This window comes from Bos grunniens, chromosome 11, assembly GCF_055505025.1.
Source record: "Bos grunniens cultivar Pamir isolate PY7600 chromosome 11, Bosgru_T2T1.0, whole genome shotgun sequence".
NCBI lineage: Eukaryota > Metazoa > Chordata > Mammalia > Artiodactyla > Bovidae > Bos > Bos grunniens.
Window position 1 is genome coordinate 83006421 of NC_141175.1, and position 15383 is coordinate 83021803.

The 15383-nt window shown below is 47.2% G+C and overlaps 1 protein-coding gene across 1 annotated transcript; it reads right to left on the reverse strand.

The window, feature by feature from the left end:
- Positions 1-1421: 1421 nt before the first annotated feature.
- LOC147363445 (uncharacterized) lies at positions 1422-14419 on the reverse strand. The gene is made up of 4 exons (XM_086328384.1): positions 14389-14419; positions 13835-14276; positions 6213-6306; positions 1422-2703 (listed from the first exon to the last, which is right to left on the reverse strand). Exons 1-4 carry the CDS (start codon positions 14417-14419, stop codon positions 2554-2556), a joined length of 717 nt encoding a protein of 238 aa, XP_086184510.1. The 3' UTR covers positions 1422-2553.
- Positions 14420-15383: the final 964 nt, after the last annotated feature.

The window sequence follows — 15383 nt, forward strand, 5'->3', positions numbered from 1 at the left end:
TTTTACTGAAAAGGATTTGTACTACAATGGTTTTTGTAGGTTATAGTTAGTCAATCCAATTTAAGTCCCTTTATCATGGTTGCATCCAATCACATCCTATGCGTGCCCCCCCTTTTATGAAAGATGAAACGCTAATGTTTAATATACTACATAGCTGGTGTTTTCAGTTCTTATGACAAATGGGCTGGTTTCTCTCTTAGATAGCGAGAGGATTATATTGCATGTCCTGAATTTTCTTCTTTTTGAGGCAAAGATAGCTCTGGTAACAGCAGCGGTTGCTTTTAGTGATTTATAGTAAAATCCCTTGGAAAGAATCACAGGACAGGATTGAAGCGTGGTCATGAATCTTCCTGGGGAAGCTGGCTGCAGTCCTTGGGTGGGTCTTTCTCACCCACTACTTTCTTTCCTCCCCCTCTGCTTTGCACATCATACTGCATGATTTTTTTCCAGGGCAGATTCTTGATTTTTGGAAAGGGACAGCGTAGTTTAGTTCTGCCTAAAACTGACACATTCGAACAAACACATTTCAAATCTCTCTGAATTTGCAATTGAAACCAAGAGAATCCTTGATGTGCTGAAGACCAGGCCAATCTATATTTTCCATCGAAATTCTTATTATGGATCATTTTCCATCTCAGTTTACCTTGCTATTTAAATTAGTTCATCATGATTTTCAATGAAAATAACCGAGGGAAATGCGTCCATAAAAGCTAAGAGTAAATCTATATTCATAGTCCTGTATTCCTTGTCCAGGGTTCCTTATTAAGTGATTACAAGAGCAATTTTCTGTCTTTCAAGTCCATTTCTGCAGAAGAATTTGAATCACCACTGGAATGAATGTGGTAATGAGAGGAGTTCTGTCAACAATACGTGACACGAGAGAGGGGAGCATAGGAGTTGGGCTGTCTGGACGATGGTTTTGGATGGGGTTTGGGGTTTTCGTTGTTGCCAGAAAACGCAAAGTTCAAAGAGAGTAGAAAAGCATATTGATTAGCTTTGGACTGGTCAAAGACTAGATTTATATCTGAATTTAACTAATGTTTTACACATGGTCTCCTTTGTGTTTGAAAGATGCTGTACCCCGGGTTAGTTAAAGACCGGGGCCAGCTGAAAGTAATTCCTCTTCTTGTCTTCTCTCCTCCAAATCATGACCATTTAATAGGCTGGTAGATATTAAATCTCTAGGAACAAAAGGGAGTGTGACTGGCGCATATGACCTGTGATCTCTAAAGTCCCTGTTGGCGCCATAAGATCTTCGTGGCTTATTTTTCTCCCCAAACCTCTTATTCCAAAGGCCACGTTCCTGGAGATATCTGGAGAACCAAGCTGACCACTTGCCCATCTGACAATTCATCTTTCTTTTGCCCTGTTTATCAAAGACATTTGGATCCGCTCCTGTCAACTTCAGCTCCATCAGTTAATTTTCTTTCTTTTTCTAATTCTTTTAAAAAATTATTTTATTTATTTATTTGGCTGCAATGGGTCTTTGTTGTGGCATGTGGGATCTAGTTCCCAGAACAGGGATTGACCCCGAGCCCCCTTGTATTAGGAACACAGAGTCTTAGCCACTGGGCCACCAGGAAGCCCCCTCCATCAGTTAATTTTTGTTTAAAACTTATGTTCTCAACATAACTGGACTTCCTTGGTGGCTCAGATGGTAAAGAATCTGCCTGTAATGTGGGAGACCTGGGTTCAATCCCTGGGTTGGGAAGATCTCCTGGAGAAGGGAATGGCAACCCACTCCAGTATTCTTGCTTGCAGAATCCCATAGACAGAGAAGCCTGGTATTTGAGTTTGGTATCTGAACCCACTCCACTTTCTGCTTCTCTTTCCTTTGACCCAATCTGCAGGGCTTCCCCAATGGTTTAGCAGTAAAGAAACCGCCTACAATGCAGGAGACACATGGCTACAGTCCATGGGTTTGAAAAGAGTTGGACACAACTGAGCGACTGCACCTTCACTTTTTCAACATAATTAGGTGCATTGTTCTGAGCACTTTACTCATGTTGTCTTAGTTAATCCTCATGATCCCCATTCTAGAGGTGAGAAACCTGCAGCTCAGGTAGGTTCCATCACTTGCTCAAGTCCTCCAGGACAGGATCCAAAATAAGACAATTTAACCCAGACGTGTGCTAATAACCACTGTGTATCCTGCTTCCTTCATTTGCAGGTTTTTATAGAACTGGGAGACTGAAGGAGTTTCGGAAAGGGACAAGAGTACGGGCTCTAACGAGGTTGCCTTAAAGCTTCCTAGTTATCCGTTCATTCAACAATAGTGTGCTCATGCTCAACTCTTACAGAAGCATGCTTCCAATGAAAGACCATAGCATCACTCTATGTTGTTGTTATTTAGTCACTAAGTCATGTCCGAGTCTTTGCCAACCCTTGGACTGTAGCCCTCTTGGACAGAGACAGGCTCCTCTGTCCATGGGATTTCCTAGGCAAGAATACAGCAGTGGGGTGCCATTTCCTTCTCCAGGGGATTGAACTCGAGTCTCCTGCATTGGCAGGTGGGTCTTCTACCACTGCGCCACCAGGGAAGCCCAGCATCACTCAATAGCAGACACCTGTTCCTGGTAGTGGTCCCCCAACACTATTCATAGGGTAAGCCTCCTGAAGCCATGTTTCAATTTTAAAACCTGTCCCCTTAGTTAGAGTAGGATGTGTCCCAAGCTGGTCGACGAGATTCTTTCCACTGGAAACCTGAAATTGGGAAGAAGAGACGGAGATTTAGCCTCTGATATACCTGGAACTCTGGCATGCAAACAGTGTAACATGCAAACTCAGGAGCTATAGAGAAGCCATTTTCTTCCACAAATGAGAGGAGGGAGAGGGGAGAAGGGTGAGGGGCGGAGAGGGGAGAGGGGAGAGGGGAGAGGGGAGGGGTTGTTAGAGGACAGAAGAGGAGAGAGAAATAATATGAGGACGATGAAGCAGACACAGAGTAGCTGAGACCAGATGGACAGGGGACTTTTTGCCAACTTTCCAGTACATGGCTTCAGCTCCTCAAGAAGTATCCCTATTTCCTTAAAAACACTCTTTTTTTATTAAGTTGCTTCAAGTTGATTTCTGTGCATTGCAATGAAAATCCTAATGAATGGATTCAAACTCCTAAAAGACCTAGGAACTCTGACACTTTTGAATCTCTCTAGAGCCCAATAGCAGACTCTGCATTCAATCAGTGCTTTGTTCTTCATTCTCGGCTCCAGTATGCTCCAACCCTGCCCACTTATCTGGAGTCTTTATTCAATCATCTAATTGTATTGCGTGAATCCAGGCTGTTTGCTCTCTTGTTCACCTTACATTCTAACTATGAGATTAACCTTGCAAAACTTTGTTTTCCCTCACGTGCTGCTCTCCAGTTGGAAAACCTGTCATTGCGCACCGGCTTTCTCCAGTTGTGGCGAGTGACGGCTGCTCTCTGGTTGTGCGGCAGAGGCTTCTCGTGGTGCTGTCTTCTCTTGTGGAGCGCGGGCTCAGTAGTTGCAGTGCATGGGCTTAGCTGCCCTGTGGTATGCGGGATCTTCCCGGCCCAGGAATCAGGCTGGTGTCCCTTGCATTGGCAGGCAAATTCTTATCCACTGCACCACCGAGGAAGTCCTCACCAGCCCCTAATTGTGTCTCCTGGAACACCCAAGGAGATGGTCCATGGTAACAAGAGTTCTGTGGTCGAAGACTCTTGGGAAGTCGGATTCCCTCCTCTCTTGACCTTGCCACATTCATAAACAATATTAAAGGCTTCGAGAAGTTCTATTTATAAACCATTCCCCTGGCCCCACCCTGCTACCCCACACACACCAAAAAACAAAAACAACTCAGCCTGAATTTGACTAGACATTTCCTCTCTTGATGTGACACCTCTGGTACAAGGGGAAACAGCTACAGAATTAGGGCCAAACATCTTTTTGACCCTCTCTGCATGTGCCCCATATATGACTTATCCAATTAGACGGACCACTTCCCCCTCAACCTCAGACTGCAGCCACATGCACCTCCTTCTCGCCTCCTGTGCTTTCTGGCCTCTGTGTCCCTCCCACATGGAATGCTCCTTGCCTACCCTGCCTCCAAGCTCCACCTTCCCAGACTGCTCAAGTCTACCTTGTGCTTATAGTTTTCTCACCTCCTAAAGCACTTGTGATTCGAACCACAGAGTTAGCACGTAGTCATTCACACATAATCTGTTTCTACCTGACTCTTTCACACCTCTATGTCTGTCGACACACAAAGAGTGCAGGTTTATGTCACATGGAAACCATATCTTTTCTTCTATAATATCTAGCTCAGGACTAGCACAAAAAAATATTTTTGAAGATGACTGCATTGAATGAGTTGGGTGGACTCCCTGATTTAGAATGACAAATATTTTCCCTCCATCTGCTCAAGAATGGCCTGGCCATAAGAGTAACTATCCTTACTCTAATGCTCTGCTGCTGCTGAGTCGCTTCAGTTGTGTCCAACTCTGCACGACCCCATAGACAGCAGCCCACCAGACAGCAGTCCCTGGGATGCTCCAGGCAAGAACACTGGAGTGGGTTGCCATTTCCTTTTCCAGTGCATGAAAGTGAAAAGTGAAAGTGAAGTCGCCCAGTCGTGTCCAACTCTTAGTGACCCCATGGACTACAGCCTACCAGGCTCCTCCGTCCATGGGATTTTCTAGGCAAGAGTACTGGAGTGGGTTGCCATTGTCTTCTCCAACTCTGATGCTCAGAGTAAGCCTAATGCCAGGCTTTCTCTGAAGGACACAGAGATAGCTGAATGCTTGGGAGGAGTTACTTTTGCCAATGCAGGGTTCTCTTGGTCTAGAACTTTGAAGGGATCCTTACTTGCTGGTAAGGGAAGAAGGTTAGATTGTCCAAAAACACAGGTGGTGCAGACAACCTTGCCACAGTTAAAATTCTATGCTTGGAAACAACCTACTCTCCTATATAAAACCGGTCAAATCCATGACAGTAAATCCACAGTATAAAATCATAAACAGCTTTAACAAGTCATATTGTATGTAAGAATATTTAATGACTTGGGGAAATTATGATACATTGTTAAATGAGAAAAAATTTCTAAAAGTGCGTATATACTATGTTTATAATTTGATTAAAAAACAATATGCATGCATTGTAAATGTAAACAAATAAGTTCATATTGATTATATCTGGGTGGCGGGAACACAAGTGTTACTTCTTTTGTTTTTCCAATCCCTTCTTATACTTTTCTGTATTTTTCTGGTTTTCTACATTGAACATATATTACTTTTGTAATCAGAAAAAAAATAATAAAAACACAGTTTTCGGTTTTTTTTCTTCTCCCAGCTCCCGCCTTCATTCGGAATGTTTCAAGTCAAGTTCGGAGGCCCAGAGATTCCTCTCTACTTTGACTTTGTGCATTAACCTCTTGTTGGTTTTGTTCAGTTTTCTTTTTGATTATGCTAACATAGGAATGTCCCAGAATCTACCAATAACCTGGGCACTGTCCAGTGTAGGCATCTGAGCTGAATGTAAGGAGCAGATCAAAAGAACCTCTGCCTTGTCCCTTCCCCAGACACACTCTGACTCCCCTCACTGTTTTCCTTCCCTCACTCTCTCTTCTCCCAGGAAGAAAATGCTGATGGATGTGGATATTAAAACCACATCCTTAAAAGAGATATGGAGAAAAGGCATAGGATTATACAATATTGCCCCATGAATATGTACAACTTTACCCAACTACTGCCTAAGAAAGATTCCAGCTCAGCTGATTTGCTACTGTGCTGATCAGAGTAGGAATTGGGAAGAACTAAGACTTGAAAGGGGCCTGAGAGGCCAGGGATCATTACACTGGAAATGGAGAAAAGAAAAGGTCCAAGGAGACAGAATCGAGGAAGGGCATCAAGAACCTGTGTGTGTGTGCGTGTGTGTGTGTGATGGAGGTACAGAGGGTGGGGGAGGATTGTTAGCTGACTTTGGGGAGAGTGAAGAGGACCAAAATGGGGCAATGGTGAGTGGAGGAAAGAGATGTTAGATTGAGCGTTGAGAATATACTTTAAGCCCTTTGACCTCTCTCATGGGACCGGGTAAATATTTTTAACTAATTTAAATTACATTGTTATACAGGAGTGCTGTTTCTTCCGCTGTGTTTTGTGTCTAATCTGAATCACAGAGGGCATCCCTATTCATGTCAAAGATGAATGCCTTCCTTATGAATGAACGTTTCCTATGGAGAAAATGACACCAGCTTACCTTATTTCCATGCCTTTCACCACTCTCTTGGCACCAGGTAAGCTCCATCAATGCACATATGTTGCTTAAGATGAAGGTGCAGCTGAACAGTCCCCTGTTTTGGAAAAAAGGCAAGTTGGTTTGAGTCTGTCTTCTAAATTGGGATCTTGTCTTCATGTCTAGTCAAGGGGGATCTTCTGCCTAGAGTTCTTTGGAAGTTCTGCCTGCAGTTATTTAGGCCTGTCATGAGCTGAAGCCTCAACTCTGTAAAGGCTTTGAGATTCTACTTCGCCTCAGGACCCGTAAAGCCTCCTGCCCCAGACCTTATTCTGGCCTCAAACTCCTGGTGCAGCTACACGGCTGATACCACAGAGTCTCTATCTAAAATGTCTGGAGGGCCTCAGGAGCCTCATTTAACTGGTTTATCTTTAGTGTAAAGGCTCCTTGCATAACACTGGCATCTTTCGAGAAGGAATACATTGGCAGTCAACCTGGAGGGTGTAATCCCTATGGGAAAGGAAGGCAAGGCCTCCAGGCCTCTGTTAACAGTGGACATGTGGGGGCCAGGCAAGCAGAACTATTAACCATCTGCATCCAATAATGGCAGAAATCTGATGAAATGGCCTGGGTACTGTCCCAGACATCTGGTACTGCAGCATCCTTCACTGAGAAGGCACTTAAAGGAAGAGGTGAAGAGACAGGAGTTTCTTTTTCAAAGTCTCCACTTGTAGGATCCTGTCCTTTGGCCTTTACTGTCTCTGGTGGCTCTGTCAACCTGTACAGTTGTCTCTCTGTATCGACGGGGCACTGGTTCCAGGAGTCTCTGCAAATACTAAAATCCGTGGATGCTCAAAAACTTCATGAAAGACGGTATAGTCTACTGAATACAGTTGACCCTCCATATCCATGGATTAAACAATCTGTGGTTGATTGAACCCCTTAATGAGAAACCTGCAGATAGGGAGTACTGATTTTACATTTATTAAAAATCACCCACATACAAGTAGACCCAGGCAGTTCACACCCACGTTGTTCAAGTGTCAACTGTAATTGGCCCACTTAGGGCTGGGAGAACAGCTAAGAAGCAACTGACAATGATGGGAACTTGGGTAACTCAGTGTCATTGGCCCAGGCTTTTATTACTCTATATGTGCAAGGAGATCCAACCAGTCCGTTCTGAAGGAGATCAGCCCTGGGATTTCTTTGGAGGGAATGATGCTGAAGCTGAAACTCCAGTACTTTGGCCACCTCATGCGAAGAACTGACTCATTGGAAAAGACTCTGATGCTGGGAGGGATTGAGGGCAGGAGGAGAAGGGGACGACAGAGGATGAGATGGCTGGATGGAATCACTGACTCGATGGACGTGAGTCTGAGTGAACTCCGGGAGTTGGTGATGGACAGGGAGGCCTGGGGTGCTGAGATTCATGGGGTCGCAAAGAGTCAGACACGACTGCGCGACTGAACTGAACTGATGTGGTAAACAAAGTCACTTTATTATCTACCTGTCTTCCTCTCTGGATATTCCCTTCCTCACTCATTCTGGGAACCCAGCCTCCTTGATGTAGATGTACCCTCTACTGGAACACTCTTGCCCAGACTCTAGTTCCAACTTTCTCATTTCTGCAGTCAATGTGGGGAATTCTATCTATCACCTATCTATCTATCTAGTGATTATGAGCACTCAGTTTGATCATTCCAACTTGACCTGACTTTGTCCATGAATCATGTGTTTATGGTCAGCTCCAGCTGCTCTTTCTGGTTCCATTTTCCCCTTTGTTCTTGGCACAGAAATTTTGGATGGCCAAGGGAGTAAGTCCCTCTGTACCTGGATTATTTTCACTCATTCCAAAAAACATGCATTGGCTTCTCTACCGTGTGTCAGGCATTGTTCTGGCCATCTCAGATATATTTGTGAACAATATAGAGACAGATCCCTGTGGGGGTGGAGTTGAGGGGAAGATAGATAATAAGCAATAAACATAAATATATAAATCATATAGTATGTTAGATAAGAAATGCTTTGGGGACAAGAAAAACAAGGTTGTGCAGGTTAAGAGTGATCAAGAGTGTCAGGAGGCAGGGAAAGGGCAAGTTTCGGTATTACACAGGGTGGTCAAATGGGTCTTATTGAAAAGCTGAGAATATAAAGACTGCAGAAATGAGAAAGTTGGAAGTAGACTCTGGGCAAGAGTGTTTCGGTAGAGGGTACATCTACATCAAGGAGGCTGGGCTCCCAGAATGAGTGAGGAAGGGAATATCCAGAGAGGAAGACAGGGAATTCCTTGGTGGTTCAGTGATTAGAACTCTGTGCTTCCACTGCCAGGGACCTGAGTTCAATTCCTGGTTGCGGAACTAAGATCCTGCAAGTCATGGAGCTTGGCCAAAAAAAAGAATAAAATAAAATACTGCAAAGAAGAAAGAGGTGAGTGCTGGGAGAGGTGGGTAGATAATTAACGCAGGACCTGTTTTGGCCATTATAAAGACTAGTTTTTATACTGAGAGGAATAGGAATTTATTAAAGTGTAACCCTAAAAAAATTAGAGGAGAGGGAGCTTTTGAAGTTTTGATTAGAGAGAGATATGGTCTAAAGTACATTCTAAAAGGATCACTCTGGCTTCTTTGCTGAAGGCCAGAGTAGAAGTGGGGACACTGGACAGGTGGACACAGTGGTAATCCAGGAGAGAGACGATGGTGTCTTTGACTAGGATGGCAGCCAGGAAGGAGGTGAGAAGTGCTTGGATTCTGGGTGTATTCTGTTGGTAGAGTTAATTCCTACCAGATCTGATGTGCATGTGAGAAGAAGACAAGAGTCAAGGATAACTCAGAGGTTTGGACTAGATATATAAATGTGGGTCATGGGTGTACTGATTATATTTAAAACCACATATCTGGATGAGATCATCAAAAGAGGTGGATAAAGAAGAGCAGAGGATTGAAGTCTGAGTCCTGGGCAAGTCAACATTTAGAGGTCAGGGAAAAGAGGGGGAGCCATGGAAGAGACCAAGAAGGTGAGTGCAGTGAGGACAGAAACCAAGAGAGTGAGATGCTCTGGAAGCCTAGGGAAAAACATATATGGAGGAGGAGGATGTGGTCCATTATATCAGATGCTATTAATAAGATGAGAACGGAGAACTGACCACTGGATTTAGGTAAGTCATGGTGACTCGGGCCAGAATAATTTCTGTGGAACTCTCAGGGACACAGACCTGATTGTGGGGTTGGTGTAAGACAGGACTGGAGGAGAGGAACTGGGCATAGCAAGTACAGATGAGTTTTCTGAGGGATCTGCTCTAAATTGGAGCATACAAATGTGACAGAGGCTGCCAAGGGAAGTACAGTCATTAAAAGACTTTTCTTTTTTTTAAAGATACATGAAGTAATAGCATGTTTCTATGCTGATGGAAAAAATCCAGCAGAGTAATAACTTGGTGTAGGAGAGGAAAGAAAGAATTACTGAGTAATGTCCGTGAGTAGGTGAGAGGGACTGGATTGCCTACACAAGTGGAGGAATTTGCTTTTGATGGATGAGTCAGCACTGAGACAGTAGGTGGAAAGGCAAAGTAGGAAGATGAAACTGCTGGACGGGATAAATGTGATGGTAGGGATCTGCAGCTTTCTCCTTTGGCTCCTTCTATTTTCCCAGGGGAAAAAGAATCCCAATAGATTCTTTTAGAATTCAGGTGATAGAGAGTGTGGAGGGAATATGAAGGGTTTGAGAAGAAAAAATAAAGTATGAAACTGTCATCCAGGAGCCTAGGTGAGTGAGTGGACCAGGGAAACCTAAGTATTACAGTTGGGAAGCACTAAGGGCCCACTTAAGTTTCATCAGTATGAACTTCAAACGAGGTCAAGCAGCCTGGCTGGGTGTATTTCTCCAGCTGATATGGTCATGAAATTTTACACTGGGTCAGGAGGGGAGTAAGAACATCAAAGGGGTGGGCAACAGTGAAGGGTGGTGGGATCAATTGATTGAAGGTTCTCGTTGGGTCAGAGGATAACTGAGATCAAGCAAGGGGATAACTTGGAAAGATAGGAGGATGCATACAATTGAGATTATGGAGGGACTGCAGTCATGTGTAATCACAACTATGGATTGAGGGGAGGGAAAAATCACTGCAGGACAGAAATTCAAGAGATTGAAAGGTTTGGGTATTGGAAGGGTCATTGACATGTATACCAAACCACCAAGAGTTAAGACAGTGTTGGAAAGAGTGATGGTGAACCAAGATCTAGAAAAACTGCAACCAAAATATGGCCGGGGGGTCAGGAGAAGATAGCAGAGATTGGTAAAATCTGATAAGATGCAACTGAATGTGGTATGCAAGAGAGCACTTGCAGAGGTGACAATCAGGATTAAGGAGGACACCTATCTCCCCCCTAGGCCTAGGGAAGAAGGCTGGGAGAAAAAACTCAGGCCCCACTGGAGAAGGCTGTGCGGTCAGCAATGAACTCAGGGGAGAGCTGGGGGTCCCATAGGGAAAGAAGTGAAGGGGATGCTCAGAGAATAGACTGAGGATAAAGGAAAGTTTGCTAATCATGGATTATGAACTACAGATGTCATGGAAGAAGAGTTTCAAGACTGAGGAGGGTGGGAGAGGTCACAGAATAGGAGAAAGACAGGGCCTCTGGGAGCCAGGGGGATTTCAGGGCTGACATAACAGGAGCGAGTTCACCGTGAGATTAGTCCCATTGGACACAAAGCAGATGATGGTGGCAAGGCTGAACGCTGGGATTTCAGGGGCTCCCACTAATATGGGAGGTGAGAGGAGGCTCTCTGAAGAGAACATGCCTTGACCCAGCCAGTCAACTCCCTGAAGGGGTCTTTCCTACTCTTTTCCTGCTCTCTTAATTTGTCGCCTTTTCCAAAGGCAGTTGTGACAAGTCTGAGTGCCACACTATTCACTGGGTTTGAAAGTAGGTGGACAGACTTTCCTGTCTCTGATAACTGAATTTCCTGTTTCTCTGAAAGCTCTAAAAGTACTTCATCACATTCACGCCCTCCACACCCCAGAGTACACATCCGGGGCTCTGTTGACACACTTGTCCTATGGACTGCTGCCAAGAAGGTCCAAGTTCAAATATTCAGGGCTGAAACTCTCCCCCATGGACATCTGGGGAAGGCTGATGTCCCAAGGTCTATCAGGTAGTCTGTCTAAGGCCATCTCATCCGCCTTCACGTCATCACACAAAATCTTCTCTCCTCTCTGCTGGCACAGTAAACTGCTTTGGCAGGAAAGCTTCCAAGTTCGGAGAAGATGGTTTTCCCTCCTGTGGTCCACATTTCAGATTGCACAGCTGCTCACCATCTTGGTGAATGAGACCATGCTTCAGTTCCTGGCTGCTCAAACCCCAGTTAATCACTTGGTCCTCGTCTTCATTCAGCTCCTCTTCCAGGCTCAGTTCTGTCCTGGTTGAAAGCCAGACCCATTCCTTTGGGCTTGCTCACAGCCTGAGCCGGCAGCCCTCTAATCACCTCCAGGGTGTGCTTCTGGACACTCCCCAAGGCACTTCCAGAAGGAGGTTTGGGGAAGGCAGCCCAAGATGCTAATGAAAGTGTGGTGTTTGCAAAGATACATGAAAGGACGAGCTTCTGGGAAGCAGCTGATGTTCTGACATCCAAGTCAGTTGTTCAAACACTAATTTCTCATCTTGCGGTCTTCCAGGATCTCAGCAATCTGCTCTGCTCTGGTATGGCTGGGCGCCTTGTCCAGGGGAGCCCTACTTTCTCTCCTACCCTCACTTTAACTTACCTCAACTGTTCTATCATAACCAGCTCTCCAGAAAACATATCCAAACCAGAATGTGACTAGTTAGACTCAACAGTTACCTCTTCAGTGAATACCTGCATTTTAGTGAGAGAGATGTGGGTCAGCAAATTCAAATGCTAATGGGCCAACAGGAGGATGGGAGTGAAAACCAGGATGCGATGGCTGGGATTGGGGTGGACCACGAAGAACTCATCAGTGTGGCCAGCTCTTAAGATTTAGGGGGAGAAGCTAAAAGAAAGAGAAAGAAAACCCAGATATTTTTGTACCATCTTCCAATTTTAAATGCTTGGTAATTAACTCAACTTTTAAAAAACACTAGGAAAGCTAGACAAATATCTTTGGGTTGCCTTGGCGAGTGGCCCAAGATGAGACAGCAGTGACCTATAAGCACACATCTGATTCTGTGTTGAGCACAATGGTTCTTTTATGGTTGATTTTTAGTTAGAAGGCCACTTGGGGCTCCTTGTAGTCTTGAAATCACACAGGAAGGCCTGACCTTGATGACTGTATCCAGGCCACTCAGAGTTCTCCTCCTATGGGCAGTCTGTTCCTCTGTACTCTGGAGTCTTGGAATAGGTTGCATGGCCCCCTCAGGAAAACCATCAATTTCAATGAAGCTGCAATCACTGGGGCCTGCTAGAGCCTGGTGGGTGTTACAGCAATGTCTTCCTCACTGTGAAAGGCAGCTGAAGGCTGAAGTGGAGTCATTTCAATCTCTGGTCAGAAAGAGCATCAGAGTCAATTACCCTACAGCAGAGGTTCCACAGGTAGCCACCAGAGTCAGATCCCTGGGCTTGAAACTCTCCTCTGCTAGTTAATTAGTCTCTCTGACCTCAGTTTTCTCATGTGTAATAACAGGGAATTAACAGTACGTTCTAAGTAGGGTTCTGTGTAATGAGCTGGGCAAGTGTTTCCCCTGCACAGCCACTGAAGAGTAAGCACCCACACTGGAAAAGGGGTGTGACTTCATTTTTAAACCAGGGCTCTATTTAGTATTTAGTGAGAGCTTATTTTTACAGTCACATTTGAAAACTGGTGGTTCAGATCTGTTTCACTCATCATCTCCAAACCTGCCTTGCTCTTTGCCACTCTCTCCTGGAGCCATGAGATTCTCTGAGATTCTGGGGACAATTTTTGTGTCTGAATCCCTTAGCCCCAGGCAGTGGAACTTCATCTGCCTTTTCCCCAGTGGAGTCTTTTTCTGTCCAACAGGCTCTTTCTCAGCGAGCTGCATGCACCTCAACAAGTCCCAGGCTCAGGAGACTGGTTCAGAAAGTCCCACTAAACTGGGAACCAGAGTGCTGGGAAGGCAATTCTCTTTTCTAATGCGGCCATACCCACTCTTTGCATATACTTAACTCCCCCCCTTCCTTTTCCTCCTCTTTTAAATACAGTCTGCCTCCAGCCTGTTCCCCACCATCACCCCCTCCCCCAAAACAAAAAGTGCTATCAAAAATTCAGAATCAAACTTTACATTTTAAGATTTAGTTGGTTGCCTTCCAACCTAGGGCAGCATCCCCTCATGCATCTTTGTAAGAGGAGCCAGCATTTCCGGAAGACTGGCCACACAGCCTGGGGTCCCTGGGAGAAGCCTTTAAAAAAAAATCAGCGCAGGAAGGGAGCCGTCTGCGAATGGCCGTTAGGGAGGTATATCCTAAGTACAGAGAAAACCCTTAGGTTAGGCAGTTAGGGGGTCTGGGGACAGGAAAGGGAAGCCAGGCCTCAGAAACAGATGGAGTCCGCCCCTCCCGATTCCGAGAGCCGCCTGCAGCGCAACGATGGCCGGAAGTGCCCGGCTCGGAAGAGTGTGCGCGGGGAGGGGCTGCCTGCGAGCCGCGTCTCCCAACTCGCTGGACTGGGATGTTTATAGCACCTGTTTTTCTCGACCTGTCTCCACCTGGATTTCTGCGGTCTGTGGCTGCAGCGTGTGTAGTGGGGATGAGGGAGCGCACCTCCTGCGGCTGATTCTCGGCCTCGGGGCTCTGGCTGGAAAGGGAGTTCCAGTATCCAAACGAAGGGCCATATCGGGGAACCTCGAGGCAGAGCGGCTCTTACCGTGCCGCGTTTGCAAAGAAGTGGGCGGTTAGGCCCGGTGAAACCCGGGGCTTTCCAACCCCACCTCGTGTTCTGTTGACCGCAGCCGTGGGCGTGGGTGAGGCGGGTGTGGGCAGCGGGGGAAGTGGCTCCCACCTTCCTCGTCGCCTGGGGGCTCTGGCTTTCCCTTTCTTGCTCCTCCAAAGGGTTAAAGCCTGAACGACTGTCCACTCTCCGAAGGGGGATGGGGGTGGGGGTGGGGGTGGGGTGGTGGGAGGTATCTGCATTTGGAAAGAGGAGCCCAGAGGGCACGGGGTGGCCATTCTCTATTCAGACCCATTTGTAGAGTCCAGGCCATCCGGGTCTGCACCCTCAACTTCTCCTAATCACTACGTGCCGGGTTGTTCTCAGACCGCGATGACATCATTTTAAAAAATGAAAATAACTGCTCTTTAGGCTTTTAAAGAACCTGGAGGGCAAATAAACCCGAGGAAGAGTCTTCCGCTGGTCCCTGAGGCGGCCGTCTAGAGTGCCTACCTGTGAAGCCGCCCTGTCTGCTCCATCAGAAGAGGCCCTGGGCAGGGTGGGCGGAAGATCCCGGGAGGTTAAGGACAGCAGAGGTACCTAGAGAAACGAGAACATCGTCGATGTTGATCCGGCATGTTCCTTTTCTCACTCAACCTCGGGGCGGCACAAACGTGGTAGCGCTGTTGTTAGGGTGACCATTTCACAGGTGGAGAAACTGAGGCTTAGAAAGGCCAAGGGACGGGCCCCAAAAGGGACGTAGCAAGGGCCACCTTCTGTTTCAAACTTAGATTCCGGAGCCCTGCGGAGGTCGGCGGCAGCCGGGAGTGTGTGGGGGGTGGCGCGGTGGGACCCAGGAGGCGGGAGGGCAGGCGCGGGGCGGGGGCGGTTCAGCCGGCGGCGGCCTCGCGCGGAGGAGCTGGGGCCGGGGGAGCCGCACCGGTCTGGGGCCGCTCGAGAGCCGCTTTGGTTGCATGGACTAGAGGAGGCCCTCCGGGAATCCGGAGCGGGACTGCGAGGCCCGGGCAGCTGCCAGACACGGCTGGTGACTGGCCTGCGCCGCCGGCCCCCACCTCCGGGCCGCGCTGCGGTCGGGCAGCGAGCAGGCCGCATACCGCTCGGCGCAGAGGAAATGGCTGGAATTCCTCCCGCGGCGCCTCGCGCTCGGGCCTCGGGGCGGGCGGGGCGCTGGCGAGGGCTGCGCGGCTCCCAGCCCGCGGCACCGAGGTGGGACCCCTTTCCTGGGAGCGCCGCCGTCTCTCACTGCCAGCATCCGCGCTCCCCGGGCGCAGGCTCGGCCCCCACAGAGACTCCACGGCCCTGCCCAGTCTTCTGGCCCCTTAACCTGTCCCTGGTTTTCTGGG